Genomic DNA, 26,115 nt, shown 5'->3' on the forward strand with positions numbered 1-26,115 from the left:
CTAATTCTGACATGATCGTTTTTAATTTCTTTAATATTAGTCCATATTTGAGAAAACAGGAGAGAACTGCAGAATGTCTTTGGTCAAACAGAAGCCTCAAAGGATCATTCAGTCATAGAGTAAAATCTTACGAACCAGCAATATAAATTTTAGAGACTCTGTGTGATAGTTCATAGTGAGAGAAAATGGTAATAACATTCATTTTTTTGTTTATTTGTGTACTAACCAAGCACTAACCGAAAGAGTGTACAAATACTCACTGGATACTATTTTCTGTACAAACTGCAAGAAACATTTCTACTGCCACAACAACTTTCAGCTGGATGTTGAATCCACAACTGAACACTTTTCTTGTCCTTTGACTGAACATATTCAAATATAAAATACAGAACTGTTAAATGGAATCACATTTACACTGGGGAGCTGCTGCTTTTACTTAAAAGATTATATGAAAGTATCTGAATGTTTTACATGACAAAATTATCTGAATCAAAGTAAATGCAGAAGCTTAATAAATGTGGTTTTGTTCCTTTCAGAGATAAAATGCAGGAGGCAACAGTTTAATAATGCAGATATTACTGGAAAAATTCAGGCTGAATACAGGTACAACGATCGTGTCCAGTATAACTGCAGGAGAGGTTATGAAGGAAGTTTCACTCTAACCTGTAGAGAAGATGGCTGGCATAGGTCTAATGAATGTACAGGTAAGAAAATGCAATAAACTTAAAAGGATACATTTATTCAGTTATTCAAGGACTACTGTTTTTCATGACAAATATAAATGTTGTAAACAACTGATGACAAAAGACAAATGTATAAACTGTATATAAAAGGTGAGCATTGCTTTCAGGACTGAAAAGTGAAGCTAATATGAAAGTTCAGTCAACATGAATTCTCTCAAATCGGGGAACTTGCAGAAAAGCATCTGGTTCTACAGAATGGTAAATGATCTGTATTTGTATAGCGCTTTACTAGTCCGTAAGGACCCCAAAGCGCTTTACACATTCAGTCATCCACCCATTCACACACACATTCACACACTGGTGATGGCAAGCTACATTGTAGCCACAGCCGCCCTGGGGCGCACTGACAGAGGCGAGGCTGCCGGACACTGGCGCCACCGGGCCCTCTGACAGAAGTCTATCTTTAGTCTATCTTTGTCTTTAGATTCCTTGATGAGCTCCACAAACATTTTTCTTTTGTGAAGCAATGCATGTTACTCTTATCAAAGAGTAACATGCATTTTCCTTGACAATGATGTCATCGCCTTGTCCATCTTTTTCTGGGATTTCTTGCCCTGAAAATAAAGAAAAGGTTATACTTTCCACACATACAAATCTGCTTGGGGCTCATTCGGATCCCAGTGCCGTAAATTTTGTCATCAGATGGTTAGAGCGAGGTTTCGTGCCAAGGTACTGATTTTTTTTTTGACGGAGCTAACTTATCCAAAAAGAATTTGTATGGTATTGCACCTGGTGGTAGACGTCGAGCAGACATCAAAGAAGTTTAACACAGAATAATAACTGGGCCTTTGGGTCTCCGGTTGTCCATGTCTGCATCCGACTTTAACCTTGGCTTAAGTATCTGTTTGAATCCTTTTTTTGTTTAGCGTTCACATTTACTTCTATTCCTAATTCCCACTTCTATTAGTTTGATTCCTCCTTTAGTCTTCCATGCTTGTGTCGTCTTCCTTTTATTTAGTTCATTTATGTGTCTTCTGTGATATCTCACTTCCTGTTTTATTTTGAGAGTTTGTGTTCCTTATGTTTTGCTTCTGGTTTTGCTTCATTCATCTTTTTTCCTCAATCTGAAATCTCCAAAGTGACACCTGGAGGCCAGTTTGGCTATTGCCATATCATGATAATGGGCATGATGTTTTACTCAGGGTCTGGAGTTTTTGTCATAGCGAACCTCCTGCTGTTCTTTATGAGAGAGTCACACCAGAAGCATCAGTGAGAATTAAAAAAAAAAACTGTTAAGAAGTAGGTCGCCTCTAATTAATGAATTTGTTTTTCTAACATTTAATTTTCAGGTATATATATATTCCTTATGTCAGTGCAGTATATGAGTAACGTTATATACTGACCATGAAGTCAGTTAATGCAGTAAATAACATTTTACAGAGAACAGATGGAGTCATAGCTGTAAAAGTCTGTTTTATTAAAACAGAGGCTGTTTGATCTTAATGAATTTACAGTACATTGTGCCATTCTCTCCTTGCTGATATGAGTGAATGGAGCTCCAACTCCAGTGGCTGACTTTCTAACTTTCACTCATGACAGTAACCATTCGAATAAGATATTTATGTATTATTTATATAATATTTCTTTAATTACACTTTGGATTGCAGTGTATAAGTGACTGGATAGTCTATATTGATCTTTACCATACACAACAAAAATAATAATAATGAGATGAGGTATTGTTTTCTGTTACACATGCTCCTGTAAGAAATAGAACCGCAAATATAAAAAAAATTATTATTTGATTTGTGTCTGTTTATCAGTTGAAATCACCAGCTCTTGTTTTGTTTAGCTCCCTCTGCTTCCCTGAGTCTGCTGTTATGGTTCGTTCGATTTAGGAAAGAGAAGAAAGCAAGCCCAAGCCGAAGTAGGTGTCAAAAATAGTGACCTTTATTACACACTTTGTGCACTAAGTGTGGGAAAGACAATTTGCAATCGAATCCTTTCGTCAACTGAAGCATCCGTCTCCTTATATTGCCATTATGACATCACAGTTGGATCTTTACTGGAAATGATCTCAAATGATAACAATTCCCCACCTATCACAAAGTTTTCCCTTATATAGACATCAACTGCTACTCTTAAGAGAAAAACAAGTGTGTATTACATTGTGCATTTTGTGAAAGTGTATCTATCAGAGAAACTGTCCTCAGACGACCCTCCTATTATTACTAAGTGTGTAGGTGAACGTGCGTGTGTGTTATATAAGTGCGTGCATGTGATTACAGGCCGGCGTACGTGCAGAACTGAACATAGAACTAAGGCAGGGTCCAGCAGGACCCACAGGCTTCTGAGTGGTTACAGAACTGTGAAACAGCTTTAAGCAAATAACATGAATAGTACAGAACAACAATAGACTGATTAAAGTACTGATAATCTGTGTAGATTAATTTTAACATAGATGTGGTTCAAAGATTACTCTGTCAACTGGTTCAACAATGGTAAATGATTAATCAATGATAACTGATTATGAGAATACAAAATAAAATATCTCCTGATCACACTGCATTTTGGGTCCTCGCTCACTAACATCTGACACATCATGGGAAGGCTTTGCGCAACTAAAAGCCTATTCCACAGGGCGGCTGTCCCAAAGGTCCAGCACCTGATTTCTTCAATTCTAATATATAAGAAGGGATGCTAGTAGAAAGGATGACTCTTTCCTTGTCAACTTCTTTCAGATGTGTCGCTAGCATCAAATTAAAAAAAAAAAAAAAATCCTAAAATTGTGTATTTTTCAGTTTATGACATTTGCAAATCATTTCTGTATCTTTTCATTTACCTTTTGTACTGCATCTCAAAAAATTTGATATTGGGGTGGTAAATACAAAAGAGAAGTATGTTTGTTAATGCCTACTGAGTTCACTAGTTTGTTAAAGGCGTAGACCCGGGTGAACCCATCCATTAAGATGGCAGTGGTAAAAGTCAAATGCAAGTTGAAAGCTCAGTCTCACTTGTGGCTGAGGTTTTTGCTGTTTTGGTAAGAATCTAAAGCTGCAGTCTGAAAGTCTAATAGTAGTGACAGTCATGAACCAAATTTCATCCAAACATCTCACGTAAAGACAATCAAAAACCACACGAAATGGAGGTTTGCCAAAGTCAGCAGGATTCAATGCTAGTCACTTAATAACAGACATTACACAGTCTATTCAATAGTATTAAGGATATTTAAGCCTAGTCCAAAGATAGTTGAATAATGTTATCTATGAATCACTACTAATAACACAAGAATGTATTCTGACTGCTCTTTGATAATATCTAAATGTAATATCTGTCTTTCTGATAGCTATAACAGGATGTCCAACAACGAGCTTTGACCGCAGACTTAAAGTTTGGCAACATGGTGACAAACTTTACTTCAGGTGTGAGGATGGTTACAAACCTCTCAGCAAAGGCTGGTGGGGTGAAGCCACATGTGTGCACGGTGTTTGGTCTGGAGTTGAAAGCTGTATTGGTAATTAAAGTTTCTAATTAAAGTATCTTCTGTTATTAGCTTGAAGCAAACACAGTGACTTGTTCAATACCAATGTCAAGATGGGGAGTATAAGATGTTTAGGTAGAAAAATATAAGTTTTGAAATCTGTTTTAAACATCTTTTTAACATTTGAGTTTTATCTGCAGTTATGTTTAAGAAAACTGGTGTGAAAATATTTTCTGTAATATCTTACAATAAGTGCATTCATACAGAGTTTCTTCCATTGCTTATTCTGATCACATTTTTAAATATGGAAATGGATTTCATCCATCTGTAATATTTTGCCTGATTGTTTGTAATCATATCCACCTTAGAGGAACAAAAGTGTCGAGAAGCTCCTGAGATTCCTAATGGGGAAGGAATACTAGGGAATACTGAACAACACGGACAGACCCAAGAAATGATATTCATTGATTGCAATGAAGGATACTCTGCTAAGATTGAGGAATTAACCTGTCGTGACGGACGATGGGATTTAAATGGATCACTTGATGATATCTGTAAATGTGAGTCACCTCAAGCATTATTTTGATGCATGTTTTTATGAAAAGATTACAGAGTGTAAATTAATAGTGTACATGTTGTGATGTCTTACAGCTAATCATGATAACTGCAGCCCTCCACCCAAAGTTGAAAATGCTGTTATTACAACTCGTTATCGGAAGCAATACCCATCTCGCTCTGAAGTAACCTATCAGTGCTTTGACAATTACATTATGGAAGGAAAAGCTACGATTAACTGCATAGCTGGGGAATGGAAGGAGCTCGCCATTAAGTGTTTACGTACGTACATGACATAAATAAATAAAAATGGTGGGGCAAATACTTTACATCATCAAAAAAACCTGTAAGAACTGGGCATTAATTTCAGTTTCACTGCAGCAATGAGAAACTGGAAATGGTTAAAAAGCAGTGAGTGTTTGGAAGCTAGGTATTGGGAGTATCCTGTACTATTTTTAACACAGAAAATTTTTGATTTTGTTTTCTTTATTACAGTTACACAGACTGAAATCTTTTACCACATGATTATGTGCATGCTGTGAAAATGTCTCAGGGACACTGGCACCTTTCCAGCTCACAAACAGCAGACGCACACACACAACATTTTATACTATTCTATTCTATACTATTTATACTATACTACTCTCTCCATCATCTTCTCAATATCAAACTTTCAACTTGCTCTCCTCTGATACTTGGTCCTCTTTTACTCCTTTTACATTACAAGACATCAGATGCCTGCTTTGTCATATAAAACAGACTTCAAGCCCCCTTGATGTCCTTCCATCTTCATTTTTCACTAGTGTGTTTGATTCAATTGGCCCCTATATTGTGGAAATGATAAATACTTCTCTTCATACTGGCTCAGTCCCCAGCTTCTTTAAACAAGCTATTGTTGAGCCAAAATGAAAGAAACCCCAGCTGGATCCATCTCTTCCTAACAGTTATAGGCCAATATGCAAATTGCCTTTTATATCGAAAATTTTAGAAAAAGCAGTAGTAGAACAACTTAACTATTTTCTGGATAAAAATGCCGTTAAAAATGCTGTTCCAGTCTGGTTTTCGTAAATTGCATTCCACTGAAACGGCCTTACTTAGAGTATCTAGTGATATCTTGATGGCAGCAGACTCTGGAGAATATACAGTGCTGGTCCTGTTGGATCTCAGCTCTGCTCTTGACACAGTAGATCACAGTATCATGATAAACAGACTCGAGAACTTGTTTGGGATTACTGGTGTTGTTTTAAAATGGTTTATATCATATCTGTCTGAGAGATCTTTTACTGTTTGCATGAATCATGTCACATCAGAATCAACAGTTTTGCCGTGTGGGGTACCTCAGGGATCTGTCCTGGGTCCAATTCTCTTTTTACTTTATGTATTTCCCCTAGGCCAAATTATTAAGCGCTATAAATATATCTCCTATCATCTCTATGCTGACAACATCCAACTATACTGTTCCTTCAAAATGTCTGAGTTTTATAAATTGTCTAATTTAAGTAATTGCCTGACAGAAATCAACAAATGGTTAAATGATAATTTTCTCCAACTAAACTCTGATAAAACAGAAACTCTAATTATTGCTCCAGACCACATGGTCCCAGAAATTAGACAGCATATCAGCTTCTTAGACCCGTCTGTAAAATCAACCCTTAGAAACCTCGGTGCCATATTTGACAGCTCGATGTCGCTCGAGCAGCATTCTAAGCAGCTGGTCCGAAACTGTTTTTATCATTTACGGAATATTTCTAAACTCTACTAATGGTATCAAAGCTTGAACGTGAGATGATTATTCATGCTTTTATTTCTTCTCGTTTAGACTATTGTAATGGCCTTTTTACTTGTTTTAACCAATCAGCCTTAAATCGTCTTCCGACTGTGCAGAATGCTGCAGCACGTCTCTTAACAGGCACCAAGAGAAGATCGCATATCACTCCAGTCTTGGCCTCCCTTCACTGGTTGCCTGTAAATTTTAGGTTTCATTTTAAAATTTTAGTTCTAACCTTTAGGGCCCTACATGGTCAAGCTCCTCAATATTTATCTGACCTGCTGAAACCACATACATCTTCTCGGGCTTTAAGGTCATTAGATCAGAGACTGCTGGTGGTACCGCACACTCGTTTTAAAACTCGTGGTGATCGGGCTTTTCAGACTGTGGCACCACGGTTGGGGAATTCTCTCCCACTGTCTCTTCGCTGCACGGACTCCATTGATTCTTTTAAGAAACAGCTGAAGACATTTTTATTTAGAAAAGCATTTGATTAATTTCTTCTTATGCTGTTTTTATAGTTTTATTGTTTTACATTGTTTTATTTACTGTTATATTGTTTTTATATTTCCATTTCCTGTGTTGTAAAGCACTTTGTGATTTTTATCTGTGAAAAGTGCTATATGAATAAATTTTACTTACTTACTTTCTTACTATTAGTAATATACTATTTAAAATTGTACTATTAAATTCCAGTGCACAAAATAATCTAGGCAAGCCTCCAGTTTGCACTGGAACAGTTCGGAGCTGACTGTGAAGCGGTGGGAATGAGAATCACCACCTCCAGATCTGACGCTATGGTCTTCAGCTGGAAAAGGGTGGAGTGCCCACTCCAGGTCAGGGATGAGTTCCTGCCCCAAGTGTTTCTCGGAGTTTAAGTATCTCGGGGTCTTGTTCACAACTGAGGGGAGAAGAGAGCAGGAGATCCACAAATGGATTGGTGATGCGGTATACTGGTCCATCTTGTTCAAGAGAGATCTGAGTGTAAAAGAGAAGCTCTTGATTTACCAGTTGATCTACGTCCCTACCCTCACCTATGGTCACAAGCTGTGGGTAGTGACTGAAAGAACAAGATCGAGGATACAAGAGGCGAAAATTGGCTTTTTCTTTTACTACTATTACAGTTTGCAAGTAGCATGTACGACCACATCATTGAGTTGCGTGTTGTAGCCACACAGTGTTTTGTAGTAGTACAGAACAGTAAGTGAATTGTGAGTTTCTGGATTTTGAATTTAAAATCATGTGTAAATCATATTTTCAGGCTGGCCACCCCCACAAAAATCATCTAGCTCCCCCGGCAAGAATGGATACAAATACTAAATTTGTGAAACTGTGTTCAATTTCAAATGAATTCACTTATTATAGCATCATATGAATTCAATTCCCTGAAAAATGTCAAAAAGAAAAAAAACTCAGATCTGCTACTTGTGATTAAGGGAACAGTTTCTTAAGTAAATTAATGAATGGTTAAGAAAACTTTTAATGCTTATTATTAGCAAATGCATGTTTTAGACAATTACTTAATTATTCATGTCCTTCAGTAAACGATATATAGAATAAATATGAGAAAATAATATTAGTTACTCAGGAAAACAAATACAGCTACATGTTTCTTTCTAAGGTTTTGAGGCATTTTTCATTGAAGGAAAAAACATAATTGAACAGCATTTCCTCAAAAGCCAGCATACCAACGTTCCTGAAAGTATCACAGCTGCGCCACGTGATCATCTTTTTGTCAATCTTGGCTCTTCACTTATTTTCAGAAATTCCACCCTGTGGGATACCTCCAGCTCTTGAGGATGGAGACACCAAGACTGCCATCAAAGAGCATTACAGCCATAATGAAACTATTGAATACATGTGTCAGAGTCACTACATTATGGAGGGAGAACCTTACAAAACCTGCCTCTATGGTGAATGGACTGGACACATGAGATGCCTCAGTAAGTTACAGTTCTCCCCAATATTAAGAATAATTTTATCATAATATTCTTTTACATCTTTATCATAATATTCTTATATCTTTGTCTCTTGCAGGGCCTTGCATTGTGAATGAAGATGAAATGAGACAGCATAACATCACCTTGAAATCAAGAGGCACTAAGTATTTAGTTCATGATGAAATAATAGAGTTCAGGTGTACCAGAGGATTATCTACTGGTACTGTGGCAATGCGTCAGAGATGTAATAGTGGTGTGTTAGTCCTACCCACATGCCGAGAGTGAAAAGTTGAAATGATTTCTGATCTTCTGTTTTCAGATGTGGAATAATAAATCACAGATTGTCTGATTTGGTCCGTTTTCTGCTTTCTTCTACTTCACACTAGAAGTAAAACTCATATGTTCATACAGACATGCTTCCCATTTTTTGAAAGTACACTGACCAAAATTAAAATGTATAAATCTAATCCACAAGCACTCTTAAGTAATGCAAGATGTCGTGCATTTATTAAAGTAACTCTAACCAGCCAACAAAAACATGTGTTCATAATACAAAACAAGTTTACTTTGTGAAATGTTAAAAAGGTACAAAAAATAAAACAATAAAATAAAACAATATGTTTTCAAGACTTTTTCACAAGTTCCTATATCTCACTGAAATGTTGCTCTGTAGCTGATTTCTCGTATTTTAAGTGTGATTAGAAATTTTGACTAGAAACAAGACAAATATACTTGATAAGATTTTGAGTTTTCGCAGTGTACCCCCCACTGAGATCCGGCACTGCATAAACAGTTATACTTGAAACAGGCCAAATATTCTTAAATCTGACAAAAGTTTCTTGTTTTGAGAAGAAAAAAAATCTGCCATTGTGGTGAGCAAAAGTTGCTTGACTAGAATTGTTAAAACTAGAAATTAATCGATGCCTTTTAACTAGACAAAACTGTCTAAAATTTATGCTTAAATGAAGAAAATTTGACTTATTACAAGGAAAGAGACTGAATTGTTTCTTTCTTGATTGAGTTAAATATAAGAATTAAATCTTAACTCTGAGAACAATAATTAGAAAAAAATCGCTGAGAATAAGACACCATCTGTTCAAAAAGCTACAACAAAAAAAATATGGGACTTTATCTTAAAGCAAGACACCAGAAGCACTCTTATTTTTTGCACTTTTATTGACACAGCAACGGGTCAGTAAATCAACTTTAACAGTACTGAGGTCTAATTCCAGGAGACTCATGTCTAACATTACCTACATTTGAGCAGAGTACTGTGTAACATGGCCACTGTAAGAAGTGCATATTCCAGATACTCTTAACAGGAATAATAAGAGTATAAAATACTCATGACTGAATGTATCAAACATACATTTTGCTCTTACTTCACATTTTAATATTTTTAATGATAACATTATTAGGTTTTTAATGTCCCTTACTGCAGAATAAAGATTTCTTATGAAAGTTTGGTTTTGTTTTGGTTTTATCTTTAGCTCCATTCTAAGAAAATGACCAGCTTCAAGTGTCCTCATTGTAGGACACATACAGGATGTCATGCTGAAATGTAAAGCACTTACAATAGAAGCCACTAGAAACAAATTATTCCAGCCTAATTGATGACATTTATGGCATTCAGGTTTTCAGGATTTTAGCGTTATTTTGTTATTGTTTTTAATCGCCAAATCGGTTTTTCTGGGTCTTTTCATGTGTGTTATGAATAAATCTTTTTTTTCGGTACCAATACTAGTTTTTTTGTTGTTGATGTATTTATCCGCGACACCTTAAAGGCCGGTCCGTTAAATTTTGGTCCGTGGCGGAAAAAAGGTTGGGGACCGCTGCCTTAAATGAACTTATATGAACATGCCAAAAATAATTTTCACTGGTCTAGTTTGCTTACTGCTCTTTCAACTCTTCAGTGGTTATTGTCACATAATGACTGTTGCTTATGATTACCTAACAGGGTGTGGCTCATTTTTACCCACTGTCACACCTTAACCATTAACCCCTACTGTAGTCCATTTTGTAAATTTCAGTCATTCTAAGTGTGAGTGGAGGATTATCACAGGACTTGTTAATCACAAGTCAGCAGCCAATGACACACTCCTGCGCCCATCTGTTCATACTGTCTTCTTGTTTGCACAGGCCGGTATTACATCAAAAGGGATTTTAGTAAAAACTGCCATTTTGGGAGTAATGGCGATCCTGACATGTGCTGTTACAGGTTAACCTTGCATGCCTCTCCCCACTGTAGTAGATCCAGAAGAAACAATTTAATAGACAAATCCATTTTATTATATACATAAAAATGAATTGGTTTACAAAAAATAAGTTTTTAAAAAGAAGATCATGGATCATGGATTAAAAAAAATTATATATATATATATATATATATATATATATATATATATATATATATATATATATATATATATATATATATATATATATATATATATATATATATATATATATATATATATATGAGAGCATGTTTATTTACAGCACAATGGACAGTGTGTTCGCCACCATCTGAATGGCCCTGAGGGGGTCTACAATGTCTTTGAGCTTATCTCGCCTGAGAACCCAATCTGGTGCAAACCTGAAAGACAACAAAAAACTTTTAGTTATCTCTGGAAACATACAAGCACACTTTCAGTATATTATGTAACTCAGGAATATCCATACTTTGGTGCAGCGCGGGATTTACGAGGCGTCACTGGAACGAAGAAGCTCCCGTTGATCGACGCGCTCATCTTCTGCTTGATGATTGTTCTTTCTGTGTCCATCTTGTGTTTGCGAGCAGTGAGGCGGTAAATACTGTGGATCCTATCCAAGACCTTGGGTAGCTTTTTGACCTCCTAAAGAAAATACAGTAAGCAAAATAGTTAGCATTTTCTCTTGTGTAAAAATATCATTGATATTGGTATTTATGCACTCGTGTTATCTGTTTGTTACAGTGTCTACGGACCTCAGTGCGTTGCTTGTCCTGCAGCAGGAGCGCAAGAAGGAAACAGGCCTTAGTGAAGATGCTTCCACCCTTTTCTGCCACTTTATCCCCTGCCTTCTCCCGGTATCTCTGCAGCAGGTCCAGCAGCGTCTCCACAGAGTTTTCCACTGAATACACCGCCTCAATGGTCTTGTGGTACTGAGGAGGGAGGGGAGACGATGTTAGTCCTGCACACTTAAACAACACTAACGCATCCACTGTTGCATGTTCTATTTTGGCTGAAAAAGACAGAAACACTCAAAAATAAACACCACCCTCGTCCACTTTGTTCTTCATATTTAATGCTTCACGCACACACAAAAAAGTGAACATAATACATGTTTTATCTGCTACATATCCACATAAATGGTCACTTTGCAGTTAAATTAGCTTTACAGAAAGCAGTTTCTTATAGATTGTAGATGACATGTAAGGCCTTAAGCAAAGCTGTTAAAGCCACAATCATGAGACAGCTTCCATGCTGGTAATCTCATTTCATTAACCTTTGGTAGAACCTCAAAATCCCATCCTTTCGTGAACCTTGGGACCAAAAATGGTCCCGCCCCAAAAGTGCTCTAAAAATGTTATATATCAATATTTTTTTCTACTTTAAATTAGTCAATCTTTTAAAACTACTTCTGCTTAAAATATCCATGTCAAGTTTTAATTATATTTTCATTGTTTTAACCCTTTAAATCCCAGTTTTATTACATGAGCGCCCTGTTTTTTTAGCCCCAAAAAACAAAAAAACTAAATATTTTCCAAAAAAAACCATTTGAAGTAATATTTGTTTGTTATTATAATTAGGCCTTTAGATGGACTAAAGATTGGCACCAACAGTCATTTCGATCGCCTTTTTTTTTTTTTTTTTTCCAGGAGCGCATTTCATAAAATGCACACTATCGACCACGCCCAAAAAGTGCTATAAAAAATTTATATATTAATATTTTATTCCACTTTAAATTAGCCAATCTTTTAGACCTACTTCTCCTTGAAATATTCATGTCAAGTTTTAATTACATTTCGCGGATTTTACCCTTTATATCCCGGTTTCGTCACATGAGCGCACTGCTTTTTTTGCCCCAAAAACATAAAACATAAAATATTTTCCAAAAAAAACATTTGAAGTAATATTTTATTGTTATTATAATTAGGCCTTTAGATGGACAAAAGATTGGCACCAACATTAATTTCGATCCGTTTTTAAATTTTTTTTTGCAGAAGCCGAAAATGTCCCCAGGCGGCGCTGCTGCTCCTGCTCCCCCGGGGAGGAGTGCCTCTGCCGCGGGTGTGTTTCGCGCAGCGCCGGAGCATATGGTTCGGTTCCCGTGTCTGCAGCACACACTTCCGCTACCACGTGAAAACAAATACGTCATTTCCTGTTGATTAAAAAAAATTAATGCACCCTCAAACGATCCTAAGGTCATAAAATGGTCCGGAACGAGCAGCGGGCCAAGCTGCTGCTGCACGCGGGAAATTAGTCTGCCTTTTCCGGGTATCTGTCTCGAGCAGGCCGCTGGAGAAGGTGTGTATGTTCCAGCAGGCGTCACATGTGGAACAAGGGCGCCACCCGGTGGCCAAATAAAAAATTACAATTCTAAGGCCCTGAGTCCAGAATGAAAGTGAAAGTTAAGCCATCGCCAAGACGTTAATGGTAATAATTGTACAGTGAAAAATAGCGTTTATAATGGGTTTCAATGGGGCACAAATCGGCCACGAGGTTCGATAGTGGATGTATGCCTTTTATTCAGCCATTTAAGCTCATTTAAAAAACTCAGACTGAAATTATAAAATAAAATGGGAAAAAAAATACATGTTTGAAAATTTGGCTATACTCCATTAAACACAGTGGAAATGGCGTGGAATTAAAAAACGGAAAGGCCACGAAATGGTCCCAGGTTCTACCAAGTTAAACACTGCACAGAATGATGGGAGGTGTAATTTCTCAAAACTAAGCAGGGATTAGTTTGTCCTATTGTTTGATGTTTTAGAACGGTACAAATTAACCTGTTTTTGTCAAATGAGTCTGGTGGCTTTTGTGAGGGAACATATTTGGATCCAAAAGCTTTACATTCCCATACAAATGTTTTGCTGCTGCCCTCATCCACAGCAGTGTAAGCTTCTCAAAAGCACGGGTGTGCTGACGGTCATTTACCATCGACAGTATACAGATTACAGGTTTATTCAACCCCCACTTGTCTAAACAATCCCTTTCCAGCCAGAAGATTCAAAACAAATAAGTAAGATGTCTGGGTCTACCACGCCAACATGTTCCCGTCACAGTCAGGCAGATTATGTTGCAAGAAGAACAAAGTTCACAGCGAGAAGAGAGAAATCGATAACAGCAAACAGTCTGACAGAGGGTCAGATCTATATACAGGAAATGGGAAATGCTTTTAGAGAAAACAGGAAAGCTTGATAACACTTTAGTTCTGATATTTTCAGACAACCAGAGTTAAGTGATAGAGCTCTTTAAATGCATCTTCTCTGTGTTCTTGCAAGTTACTGTTTAAAATAATGCAACCAAAAATACTGCTGAATTTAAGAAATACTGGATAGTGATGCAGCACCAACTTTTATATACTTTTATGTACCTTTATATGATGACACAAAATGTCTAGCCATGAGAATACTGTATAAAAGTACTCTGCATTTAATATATCTGTACATAAATAAGTATTTGTTACCACCTTATATTACAGTCACACTAAGGAAAACAATGGCTGGCCCAAAACCATTGTGTAAGTGTGTGATAGGTTGGTTGCTGTAACTAGGGATGTCACCAGAACCAATATGTGTTGTATCACTTCCTACCAAAATTCTGAAAATGTGAGTAAGGACTGATTTCCCAAAAAGCCGTATGCAAGCATGTTACTGTACTGTACTGAAATTGTGTGGCCTAAGTGAACTAAAAGAATAGCTCCCAGATCAGTTTGAATAGATCAGCGTGAATGCTTTTCAATTAACATTACAAACATCCAAACCATTATCCTGCTTTTATTATGCCAAAATGTAAATTACCAACAAAGCTGTGAAATCAGCTTTGTTCCACTGGCTAAAATGTTTGCAATGGCTAACATTAAATGCTTATGCTAGTGTAATATAACATTAGTAGGCTATACAATGTTAACATTTTAAATAAATGATCTGCCAGTGTTTTAAAAATGACTTTAATGAGGAAGTTTATGGTCGAGTATGCGAGATGTCACTTCAGATCATTTCTGTTTTGGTATCGAATTGGGCTGTGAGAATTGTTCAGTTCTACTGCTGTTTGTACCGACTACTAATGTCCAGTATCGTGACACACCTAGGTGGAAATACTTGTTAACTTTTGCCTAATGTGAAGAAATTCAATGCAACCAATGGGAAACTATAATTTCTTTCTAGTCACAAGGAGGTTGCTGTCCTACCCTTAGTCTTAGGTGAAATCTGACACTGACATTGTTAAATATGCTGGAACTGAGGAGTGGAGGAGGTGGAGATAGCAAAATATAAGCTAAAACATCTCCTCCATTTCATGTGTCTACAGACAGTTAAAACAGCTTAATCTAATGTTGGGCCTGTAGGAAAACAAAAACAAAAAATAAACAACTGTCTACCTTCAGCTTTAATGTCACACTAAACTAATTAACCGGTTTACCTTTTATGTTTATAACCTGAGAGTACCGGATTACTTCATGAGGAAGCATAAAATACAAAGTGCTGTTCTGTGTCTGCAGTACCTTGGAAAGGTTGAGAAGTATCTGAATGGAGAAGGTGATGACGTCCATGCAGGGGACGCTCCTGTTACAGCAACGGATTAGTGTGAAGATGACGTTAGTGGCTCCGCTCTCCACAAGCCGCTCGCAGCACTCTGGGGACAGCCTGGTGGCGGTTTCTGCACACGAATGCAACATGCAAACACAGAGGCACGCACAAAGAGATTTCAGTCAGGACAAATCATAAGATGCACTCTTACATGAATAAGAAGTATGCATTTTGGCCAATTAGGCACATATATATTTACACATTTTAAACTATAAAATATTTAATAGATTTGGGAGTGATTGTAGAAATAGTCCCTAAAATATTACCCACCATAATTCAAAGACCAGAAGTGGGTTTTGATTCTACACATCACACATTAGAAAGACAAGAAACACAAAGAAATGCTCCAGAAATGCTGAAGCGTTTTAAAGAGGCAGTTTCTCAGAAGAATTTCTAGTAGATACGTCTATGGTATCAATTTAAATACTCATTCTCGAGTTGTCCATTCACTCATTTATAATGGTCCTCAATGTTAAATTGCACAGAATATCTCATCTAAAGATTATTAGAATGAGGAGAAATATCAGCATGCAAGAGGCACAAGTACAAATCAGTATTGAATATCTGCCATCTTTGGGCCCTCAGGCAACACTGCTTTAAAACCAAGCATGGCTGTGTCATGAAATCATTGCCTGGGCCCAGGAACACTTCCAGAAATCACTGTTACTTCACAGTGAAAAGTAACTATATTACTGGGACCATCTAAATGTTTGGTAGGAACTACATGCATCTTCTGCCTCTCATAATGATATGTGAAATAATTCGTCATGGCTCACGTGTGCTCATTCACTCAGTTGAAAATAATGTCTGATCGTAAGCTGAGTAAACTATAACTTGCATGGCGTTTGTTCAGTGCTGTGGTGGGGTGAGCCAAAGATATTGTCATTAAGCTGTTTAGTGTTACATAAGTTGCCACATCTAAAGCTGTGGGATGACTTGCAGGGAAAATGCTGTTTAAAACTATTTTTCCATTTTTGTACTCAGCATGAGGGGAAACGAGTAGACAACAAAAAGCCTTACCAAGATTTTTCAAGGCCTCCAGAATGTACGAGAAGTGTTTATAACGAAGAAGGTAGTCCAGTGCACATGAAGTTTTATTGCACAGTTTGTCTTCCTCTCGGACACTGGCAGTGACCACACGTAAGCGGTGCCTCAGCTTTACAATCTTGGGATTGTCATTCAATCTGCGGGAGCAGTGTCCTCTCCACAGAGCCTAGAAGGAGAAAGTGGTTAAAATTAAATTAAATTAAAAACAAACAAACAAAACAAAAACTCACATTAGTTTCAAACTGTTGGAAAACTAAATAAGTTAACAATTTTCAGGGCAAAATGTGTATAAAATTATTTGATTTCCATCAATTCATAGCAAACATTTTGCTAGTGTAAACTGTTATTAGAAGTATTAAATATTAACAGCAAAATTAAAGAAATGATCCCAGCAAGGCTGTTACTGCCTTACTTTGTAGGTTGTAACAACATTTTGCTGACTACATTGTCAACAAATATCAAAATGATGAGGATAAAGTAAAGACTGGATAACAAGTTGTTGCTTTTAATTTTGGTAACACTTTAAAACACAGCCTGCAACTAAGGGAGTGATTCCTCCATCATTAAATTGAATTTCAATTTTTCTTTTAATAACAATGTCATTATAGTTACCTACAAAAACTCAGGGGTTGGGAGAAATCAATTTTATTTTTAAAAGATCTGTCATACTCACAAACATGATGAATATTAAGAAAAGATGTAAAAAAAAAAAAAAAAAAAAAAAGATAATAACAATAATAATAATAATATACAAAGGCACAATTAATCTACTCCATACTATGACATGTCCATAGAACAGTACAGTTTATTTATGATGTAAAATTGGGAAATTGCTTGTCCATAAAATTTCCATGAAATTGGGCAGTACTTAAAAGTATAAATTGTCTTTTTTCCTATAAAATACCTTAAGTTATAAAATTATTAACGTTACTTATGCATTACATAAATTCTCCTCTGTAATTTGCTATATTATTGTAGTCAAGGGGTTTGTGTGTCCCAAGAATTCCAGGGGCTATGCACTCGAAAGGCCTTTTGCCCCTGGTAGGATCTCCCATGGTAAATTGGTCCTGGGTGAGGAACCAGACAAAGAGCTGTTTAGAAGACCGTTATGTGTACACAATCAAGGGAACAGTTCACCCTGCCTGGGATAAGGTTAGTGGAGCTCTGCCCTGGAGCCAGGTCTGGGGAGGGTACCTGAAGGAGAGCCCCTGGTGGCCTGGAGGCCTGACCGGACGCAACCTGGAGAAGGCAAATGAGCATTTCCTCCTGTAGGCCCACCATCCACAGGAGAGGGTTGGGTGCTATAGGGGTTGGGTGCTATAGGGGTTGGGTGCAGTGTGTGACGGGTGCCAGTCAAGGGAGACCCTGGTGGACCCTGGTGGGCTGATCCCAAGCTACTGAGGCTGGTGAAATGTCAACTTTCTGGTGGAGGAGGAGCATGAGCTGGTGTGTGAGGTTGAAAGGTACCAAAGAGATATAACCGGGCTCACCTCAATACACAGCTTGAGCTCTGGAACCAGCCTCCTGGACAGGGGCTGGACTCTGTCCCAGCTAGAAGTTGCTTTTGGTGACAAGCGGTATCTTGGCATGTCCTTGGCTGGCTGCCTGTATATTGGAGTTTTTTTCCCCCGGTAGACGAGAGGGTTTGATTCCTTGGTGTGTTGCTTGTTAATATGAGCCATTCGGCCCTTATACAACCGTTGCAAGAGCTTGGTCCACATTACTGGCAATAAGTTAGATTCATTCCCAGTGGGTATTGGATTCTTCCAAGGGTGCCCTTTGTCACCAATTCTGTTTATAATTTTTATAGACAGAATTTGTAGGCATAGCAAAGTGGCAGGAGGCTTTCACTTTTGTGGTCCCAGAATCTCTGCTTTTCATTGATTATGTTGTTCTTTTGACTTGATCAGGTCTGTCGCCTCCAGCTGACACTGGCCAAGTATAAAGTGGTGGGAATGAGAATCAGCACCTCCAAGTCTGAGGCCATGGCCCAAGCATCTTGGGCTCTTGTTCATGACTGAGGGGAGCGGGAGACGGACGGGTCTATGGTTGCAGTGATGCTGAACCGATCCGTTGTGCTGAACAGAGAGCTGAGAGTAAAAGTGAAACTCTCGATTTACCAGTCAATCTACGTCCCTACTCTCATCTATGGTCACAAGTAGGGGTGGGCGATAGAAACGATATACGATAGAAACAATATAAATTTGGCCAACGATAGAGATTTTGACTATACCGCTCTACCGCATGTTGATGATGCCTGTTTTGGTTGAAAGCATCGCAGCGGCTACAACCATTATCATCTGCAAATTATGCCAGGCGACAGTCATAGCAAAGAGATGAAGCACTTTTGAAATATGGGGAAAGCCAAAAACTGCGCGTCCTCCACTTCCGTAAATTTGATTCATTTATGTTGAATTCTCTCACAGCTGTTCCTATCCCCATGTTGTTGCAGTATATTAATAACTAACCTATTGTGGATGAAAAGTCTCAGTTGTTCTCCTGACTGAAGTTTGGCCCGTGTATAGCATCCTGCCATGCGATTGCATTCGTCCCTGACCACCAGAATCCCTCACGTTAACTTTTATCGAGTGGAAAAAAAGTTGGCGTTCATCCTCCAGCTTCACTGTGCTAATGTTATGCTAACATAGCTGTGTCGCTAGCAATCATGTAGCACAACATTAAACACCAGGTAGTCCAACTTCAGTAACCCTGCAAACGCCACTGCTGTTTAGTTTTCTGTCTTCATTTATGTTGGAAGTGGTAGCAGAGCTGTACGTTTTAATTAGTTTCAAAAATCTCTGTCAGAACATGGTATGAAATGTTTAGGTGGAAACTAGCGAGCTAACTTCCTGTTAACTTCTAACTCCGTTAAATTTAAGAAATTCTGTTTTCATGGAAGCCTGGATGTTAAACTTAATTGTTACACCTGGTAAAGCAGCAACGCTGATGATTTTATTAAAGATGAAAGAATTTAGACCGTTTTTAACGCTCAGTGTTCATTTGACTTTGGGACCTGAAGCAGAAGGAGTTTTGGACCCAGATTACTCCGCGAAGCTCCTCACTATGGCAGCCGTAATGCTCTGACAATCCATCAAGCAGTGCGGCTTACCAAAGTTGTACTAAAACATTTTTAACAGATTTCTGCACGCCCAAATCGGTTTGAGGTCAGTAAGCACAACCAGAATTCATACATAAGGCACACTCTCGATTTTGGAGAAAATGAAAGGATTTTATGTGTGCCTTATAGTGTGGAAAATACGTTATACAGAAGAAAAGAATATATTGCGATATATATCGTTACCGCACGTGCTTCAAATTATATCGCGATATGGATTTTAGGCCATATCACCCAGCCCTAGTCACAAGCTCTGGGTAATGGCCTAAAGAATGCGATCAGGAATACAAGTGTCAGAAATGAGCTTTCTTGGAATGATGGGTGGCCTTTTTACTTAGAAATAATGTTACTGTAGAGCCGCTATACCCTCTACAGTAAAAGGAGCCAGTTGAGGTGCCTTATCCAGGAGGCATTCTTATCCAGGAGGCAGATAAGAATGCCTCCTGGATAAGGTGTTCTAGGTCTGTCCCACCAGGACGAGGCCCCGTGGCAGACTCAGAAGATATTGTAGAGTTTATATCTCTTGCCTGGCCTGAGAACATCTCTGTGTTTCTCAGATGAGCTGGAAGAGGTGGCTGGGGACAGGGGAGTTCTGTGCATCCCTTTCTTTGCTTACCTATGGGTTGTCATATAAAGTGTTACCTATATTTTCTTTGTAAAATTAGGCCATGTTCGCAACAGTCAGATGTTAAAAACAGTCCTCCTCCTGAAATTGTTTCCCAGTTATAATGTCATGGACTGATCATTGTAGAAAGAAAAGAGTTAGCAAATCTTTAATGGGCTGTTCTAACTGAGGTGACTGAGGGTTGAATGAACTTTGGACACCTAAATATAGACTGAATTGGAAATCTGCGACTCTCCCCTTTAGAATTACAGGCAACATCTTTACCACACTCAGCACTGACTACGGTACCTGGGCCTTGAGAATACCCTGCTGAACCCTCTTCTGACGCCTGAGGAGGAGGAATTTCCAGACAGCCTGCTGGATGACAGTCGCAGCCTTGTGGCGACGAGCTAGCCAGTGCCTGACTGCTCTCTGAGCTGTAGCCACCTTCAGCTTGTACTCCAGATAGCATCTTCTCTGTTGCCTCGCTCTCACCAGTCGCTTAAAAAAAAAAAAAAAAAAAAAAGTCAAGATGCCATTTGTAAAAACTGTTGTGCTCTTCAATAGATGTAGCACTGTGGATGTTTTGTGACTCTACCTGTATGGTGATAACAGAATGGATCTGTCTTTTAGCGGACTCCAAAGCCCAGTGAGCTCTGAGTGCTCGTTGGATCTTTATGGCACTGAGATGGTGAAATATGGCCGACGTAAAACGTAGCCTCCTCTCTGCACGAGCGGCCTTTAGTACCTGAAAAACATTGGCTTACATTTAACCAGCAACTTTTTTTTCCCCTCCACATAACACATTGAGACTGCTTACTACAAATCACATTTCAACACTGTGAGACTCCAAACAAGCTGCAGTTCCTCTTAATTACGGTACTCTGTTTATTTTTGTACTGCAAATGAACTTTACCTGCTGTCTTGCAATCCAGGCTTGCCAGTGTTTCTGAAGTGTGATGGCAGCTTGCCTCACTTGGATGTATTTGCTTCTCTCCTGCCTGCCGAGCTGCACTGCTCGAATCCTCTGCTGAAGTTTCACAGCTGCATCTTTCTTTCTTTGGAAGATACGTCGTTCCACCAAACATTTCCAGTATGACTGGATTACAACAGCAGCATGATTTTGTAGGCTAACATCCCTCCTGACGCGCCAGCTACTCAGTGCTGCCTGGAGAACTATGGCGGATTGTTTCAACTTCAAAAACTTTGCTCTTTCTTGCCTCTGAAGAACACGAGCCCGATGACGTCTCTGGATGATGATGGCAGATAGACGCATGGCCTGGAATTTGACGACTTCTCTGTGTTTTCTGAAGGCAGACTGGATCACAGTAGCAGCTTGATGCCAACGAGCAACTTCCTGTCTGACCTGCTGCCCTCTGTACGCTGCCTGAAGAACAACAGCAGCTCTGCGCAGTTTCTGATATGTTTGCAACTGTTTCTTTGCTGCTATAGAGGCTCGATATCTTGTCTGAAGAGTCAGGACAGAGGATTTCAGAGTGAGATACTCTCTGTGTTCGCAGTGAGCTCTGTAAGCTCTCTGGATAACACTGGCAGCTTGATGCTGCAGTTTGATCATCTGTCTGGATTTCATTCTACGATATGCAGCCTGTAGAATGATGGCAGCTTTTCTAACCTCTTGATAATGTTTCACCACAAGGTTTCTGGTTCTTTGAGCTCTGAACCTCTGCTGTAAGACACAGGTTGCCCAGCGTTGTCGCCTGAACTCTGATTGAAGTTTATATCTCCTGAAGTTTGCTTGAATGACAGTAGCTGCTCTGTGCATCTTGGCAATGTCAGACCTGACACGATGACCTCTGAAAGCTGCTTGTAGGACCACAGCAGAATGTCTCATTCTTAGGAAGTTTTCCCTTTCTTGCCTCTGAAGAACACGAGCCCGATAACGTCTCTGGATGATGATGGCAGATAGACGCATGGCCTGGAATTTGACGACTTCTCTGTGTTTTCTGAAGGCAGACTGGATCACAGTAGCAGCTTGATGCCAACGAGCAACTTCCTGTCTGACCTGCTGCCCTCTGTACGCTGCCTGAAGAACAACAGCAGCTCTGTGCAGTTTCTGATATGTTTGCAACTGTTTCTTTGCTGCTACAGAGGCTCGATATCTTGTCTGAAGAGTCAGGACAGAGGATTTCAGAGTGAGATACTCTCTGTGTTCGCAGTGAGCTCTGTAAGCTCTCTGGATAACACTGGCAGCTTGATGCTGCAGTTTGATCATCTGTCTGGATTTCATTCTACGATATGCAGCCTGTAGAATGATGGCAGCTTTTCTAACCTCTTGATAATGTTTCACCACAAGGTTTCTGGTTCTTTGAGCTCTGAACCTCTGCTGTAAGACACAGGTTGCCCAGCGTTGTCGCCTGAACTCTGATTGAAGTTTATATCTCCTGAAGTTTGCTTGAATGACAGTAGCTGCTCTGTGCATCTTGGCAATGTCAGACCTGACACGATGACCTCTGAAAGCTGCTTGTAGGACCACAGCAGAATGTCTCATTCTTAGGAAGTTTTCCCTTTCTTGCCTCTGAAGAACACGAGCCCGATAACGTCTCTGGATGATGATGGCAGATAGACGCATGGCCTGGAATTTGACGACTTCTCTGTGTTTTCTGAAGGCAGACTGGATCACAGTAGCAGCTTGATGCCAACGAGCAACTTCCTGTCTGACCTGCTGCCCTCTGTACGCTGCCTGAAGAACAACAGCAGCTCTGCGCAGTTTCTGATATGTTTGCAACTGTTTCTTTGCTGCTACAGAGGCTCGATATCTTCTCTGAAGAGTCAGGACAGAGGATTTCAGAGTGAGATACTCTCTGTGTTCGCAGTGAGCTCTGTAAGCTCTCTGGATAACACTGGCAGCTTGATGCTGCAGTTTGATCATCTGTCTGGATTTCATTCTACGATATGCAGCCTGTAGAATGATGGCAGCTTTTCTAACCTCTTGATAATGTTTCACCACAAGGTTTCTGGTTCTTTGAGCTCTGAACCTCTGCTGTAAGACACAGGTTGCCCAGCGTTGTCGCCTGAACTCTGATTGAAGTTTATATCTCCTGAAGTTTGCTTGAATGACAGTAGCTGCTCTGTGCATCTTGGCAATGTCAGACCTGACACGATGACCTCTGAAAGCTGCTTGTAGGACCACAGCAGAATGTCTCATTCTTAGGAAGTTTTCCCTTTCTTGCCTCTGAAGAACACGAGCCCGATAACGTCTCTGGATGATGATGGCAGATAGACGCATGGCCTGGAATTTGACGACTTCTCTGTGTTTTCTGAAGGCAGACTGGATCACAGTAGCAGCTTGATGCCAACGAGCAACTTCCTGTCTGACCTGCTGCCCTCTGTACGCTGCCTGAAGAACAACAGCAGCTCTGTGCAGTTTCTGATATGTTTGCAACTGTTTCTTTGCTGCTACAGAGGCTCGATATCTTCTCTGAAGAGTCAGGACAGAGGATTTCAGAGTGAGATACTCCCTGTGTTCGCAGTGAGCTCTGTAAGCTCTCTGGATAACACTGGCAGCTTGATGCTGTAGTTTGATCATCTGTCTTAATTTCATTCCACGGAAGGCAGCTTGTAAGACAACAGCTGCATTTTTCTTAACACTCAGGGCATGCACCTCTGCTCTCATCTTTTTGTTAGCTCTGTAGCGTGTTTGCAATACAGTGGCTGCCCAGCAGAGTCTCTTGTAGTTGTTTTTCTGCTGGTACATTCTATACTGAGACTGAATTGTTACAGCTGCCATGTGCTCAATACACAGCCGCTTTCGAACTACATATCCTCTGTAAGCTGCTTGTAGACAAACTACTGCCCTTCTCTTTGAGAGATAGTCCAGCCGTGCTTTTCTTGCCAGGGTTACTGCTCTGTACCTCTGCTGACAGGCCAAAACTGCCACTCTGACAGCCAGGAAGTTTTTTCTATCCCGGATGGCCAGAAACTTTCTCTGAATGACTGAAGCAGCTTGGTGCATGTTTGCAATCTTTCTCCTGGCCTTGTGGCCACGGTATGCTGCTTGGATTACTATGACTGCATGTTTCATTGTTCTGTAACTCTGCATCTGTTGATCCATGAGCCGTTTGGCCCTGTACCTTTCCTGAATAATGATGGAGGCACACTTAAGGGCAAGGTAAGCCACACGCATTCTGTGCATCCTGAAGTGAGCTTGGATTGCTCTGGATGCTTTATGTTGCCTCTTCAAGTCCCGCCTTTCTCTAAATCCCCGAAACACAGCTTGTATCTTAACAGTCGCCTGCTTAAGTTTTCTGAATTCATTTAGCTGCACCCTGCACAGCAAAAGAGCTCTGTATCGGCTCTGGATGACAATCGCTGCACTGTGAAGCAGAAGATAACGTTTCCTACATAAAAACATCCTGGCTAAAGCCTGAATGACAGTCGCTGCCTGGTGCTTTTTCTTCAACTCTGCCCTAACTCTCATCCCTCTGAATGCAGCTTGGAGAGTAATGGATGCCGCTTTCTTTTCTAGGTATCCTCTCCTCATCTTCCTTCCAGCCAAATAAGCTCTGTAATGGCTCTGTAGAACCACAGCTGCTGCCCTCTTGGCTCTGTACTCTGCTTGCACTTTGTGCCGACGATAACAAGCCTGTATAAAAGATGCACACTGATGCCACTTTTCTATCCTCTTCCTGTCCACTCTGCCTCTCCAGTTAGCTTGCACAGTGAGCACAGCGGCCCTCAGAGAGTTATATTCATTATTTGTCTTGCGACTCAAAAGTGTTGCTCTGTACTTTTGCTGTATTAGAACTGCAGCTCTTTTCAAGATCAGGTAGCGCCTACGGGCAGCGTGCTTCCTAAAAGCTGCCTGGATCACAGCTGCTGCCCTGTCCTGTTTTTTCAGAGAGTCTCGAGCCACTTTCCCACGATACGCTGCCTGTATGGTAACGGCCGCGCGTTTCATCCTGACAAACTTTTTCCTCTCCGCGTCTCTTGTCATGGAAGCTCTGCACCAGCGCTGGATTACGACTGCAGCACACCTCATTTCCGACACTTCTTTTCTGACAGCGTGCCCTCTGAAGGCACTCTGGATGACAACAGCTGAGTGGTGCTGCAGTTTTAATGTGAGAAAAAGGCGCCTCTGTGCAAGGCCTCTGTACTGAGCCTGAATGAGGAAAGCACTTCCCTTGATCTTTCTGTACTGATTGAGACACTTTTGCATCCTGTACCAGGACTGGATTCTCACAGCAGCGGCAGTTCTTTGGGACATTTTTCTTCCGTACCATTTCTTAAAAGCAGCTTGTATCACTCTGACCGCACAGTTTTCCTTTTGTATTTTCTGAGCTTTCCATCTTCTATAGCCTCTTTGTATTTTTACCACAGCGCTCCTTAGTAAGAGATAATGTGCTCTGTCTCTTTTTGAGATGGCCCATGCTCGTGAGTACTTCTGAATGACTGTCGTCGCCCAGTAGATTTTCCCATAAGCGGAGGCCGCCCTCCTCATTCGCCATTGTGCTTGGACAACAATGGTATGATATCTGAGGCACTGGTAAGCCCTCATAGTTGAAAACATCCTCCACTGAGCCTGCAAGGACAAGATAAGACCCATTTAATTCAAAGAACAAAAACACGTGGTAGCTTCATTATGCTGGATTTATCCTTGATATGACAAAACAGTAAAATTATCCAAAAAAAAAAAGTGTAATCACAGTGTTTACTAGACAGCACATTAATAGATGATCATGAACATCAAAATGTCCTTGAACAAAGTCATTCACAACTAGAAACAAAGTCAGATTAACCATCACCTGAGAAGCTGAATCTAGTTAGATTCAAAAAGCCAAAGCCATATGTGACTTTGTCAAACACCACTTCTAACCCTCAGATATATAACGCACATACACACCTGGATGACGGTTGCTGCTTCATGCTGCATAGCCCGAAGTTGAGCCTGTTTTCTAAGTCGCAGCTTTTTGCGGGCTGCATAACCTCTCCATGAGGTCTGGATGACAACAGCAGCCTGGTTCTGCCTCTTAGCTCTGCGCCTCTGAAGAAAATTCCTCACAAATACTTGGATTTTCATGGCAGCCATGTTTCTTTCCTGCATGGAAACAAGAAGCAACATTAAACTAGAGCTGGGCGATATGAGATTTTTTCATATCACGATATGTTTTTTTC

The 26,115-nt window shown here is 39.7% G+C and overlaps 2 protein-coding genes across 2 annotated transcripts in view; one reads left to right on the forward strand and one right to left on the reverse strand.

Moving 5' to 3' along the window:
* LOC308400349 (complement factor H-like) overlaps positions 1–8,712 on the forward strand; it is a gene marked incomplete at its 3' end in the record, with an annotated part of 108,026 nt that extends 99,314 nt beyond the window's left edge. Inside the window, exons 18-23 of the mRNA XM_080887993.1 lie at positions 537–704; positions 4,030–4,197; positions 4,533–4,724; positions 4,816–5,001; positions 8,251–8,430; positions 8,525–8,712. Coding sequence (XP_080744119.1) covers positions 537–704; positions 4,030–4,197; positions 4,533–4,724; positions 4,816–5,001; positions 8,251–8,430; positions 8,525–8,712 — 1,082 coding nt within the window. The remainder of the gene's footprint in view (positions 1–536; positions 705–4,029; positions 4,198–4,532; positions 4,725–4,815; positions 5,002–8,250; positions 8,431–8,524) is intronic.
* A 2,173-nt stretch (positions 8,713–10,885) lies between these two features.
* Positions 10,886–26,115, reverse strand: part of aspm (assembly factor for spindle microtubules) — a 28,526-nt gene continuing 13,296 nt past the window's right edge. The window contains exons 18-26 of the mRNA XM_080887075.1: positions 25,844–26,038; positions 20,900–25,522; positions 20,582–20,731; positions 20,293–20,484; positions 16,238–16,430; positions 15,133–15,287; positions 11,393–11,569; positions 11,110–11,282; positions 10,886–11,023 (exon numbers count right to left, since the gene is read on the reverse strand). Of these exons, the coding sequence (XP_080743201.1) occupies positions 10,921–11,023; positions 11,110–11,282; positions 11,393–11,569; positions 15,133–15,287; positions 16,238–16,430; positions 20,293–20,484; positions 20,582–20,731; positions 20,900–25,522; positions 25,844–26,038 (5,961 nt within the window). The 3' untranslated portion in view covers positions 10,886–10,920. The remainder of the gene's footprint in view (positions 11,024–11,109; positions 11,283–11,392; positions 11,570–15,132; positions 15,288–16,237; positions 16,431–20,292; positions 20,485–20,581; positions 20,732–20,899; positions 25,523–25,843; positions 26,039–26,115) is intronic.

This window comes from Rhamphochromis sp. 'chilingali' (assembly GCF_963969265.1).
Source record: "Rhamphochromis sp. 'chilingali' genome assembly, chromosome: 7".
NCBI lineage: Eukaryota > Metazoa > Chordata > Actinopteri > Cichliformes > Cichlidae > Rhamphochromis > Rhamphochromis sp. 'chilingali'.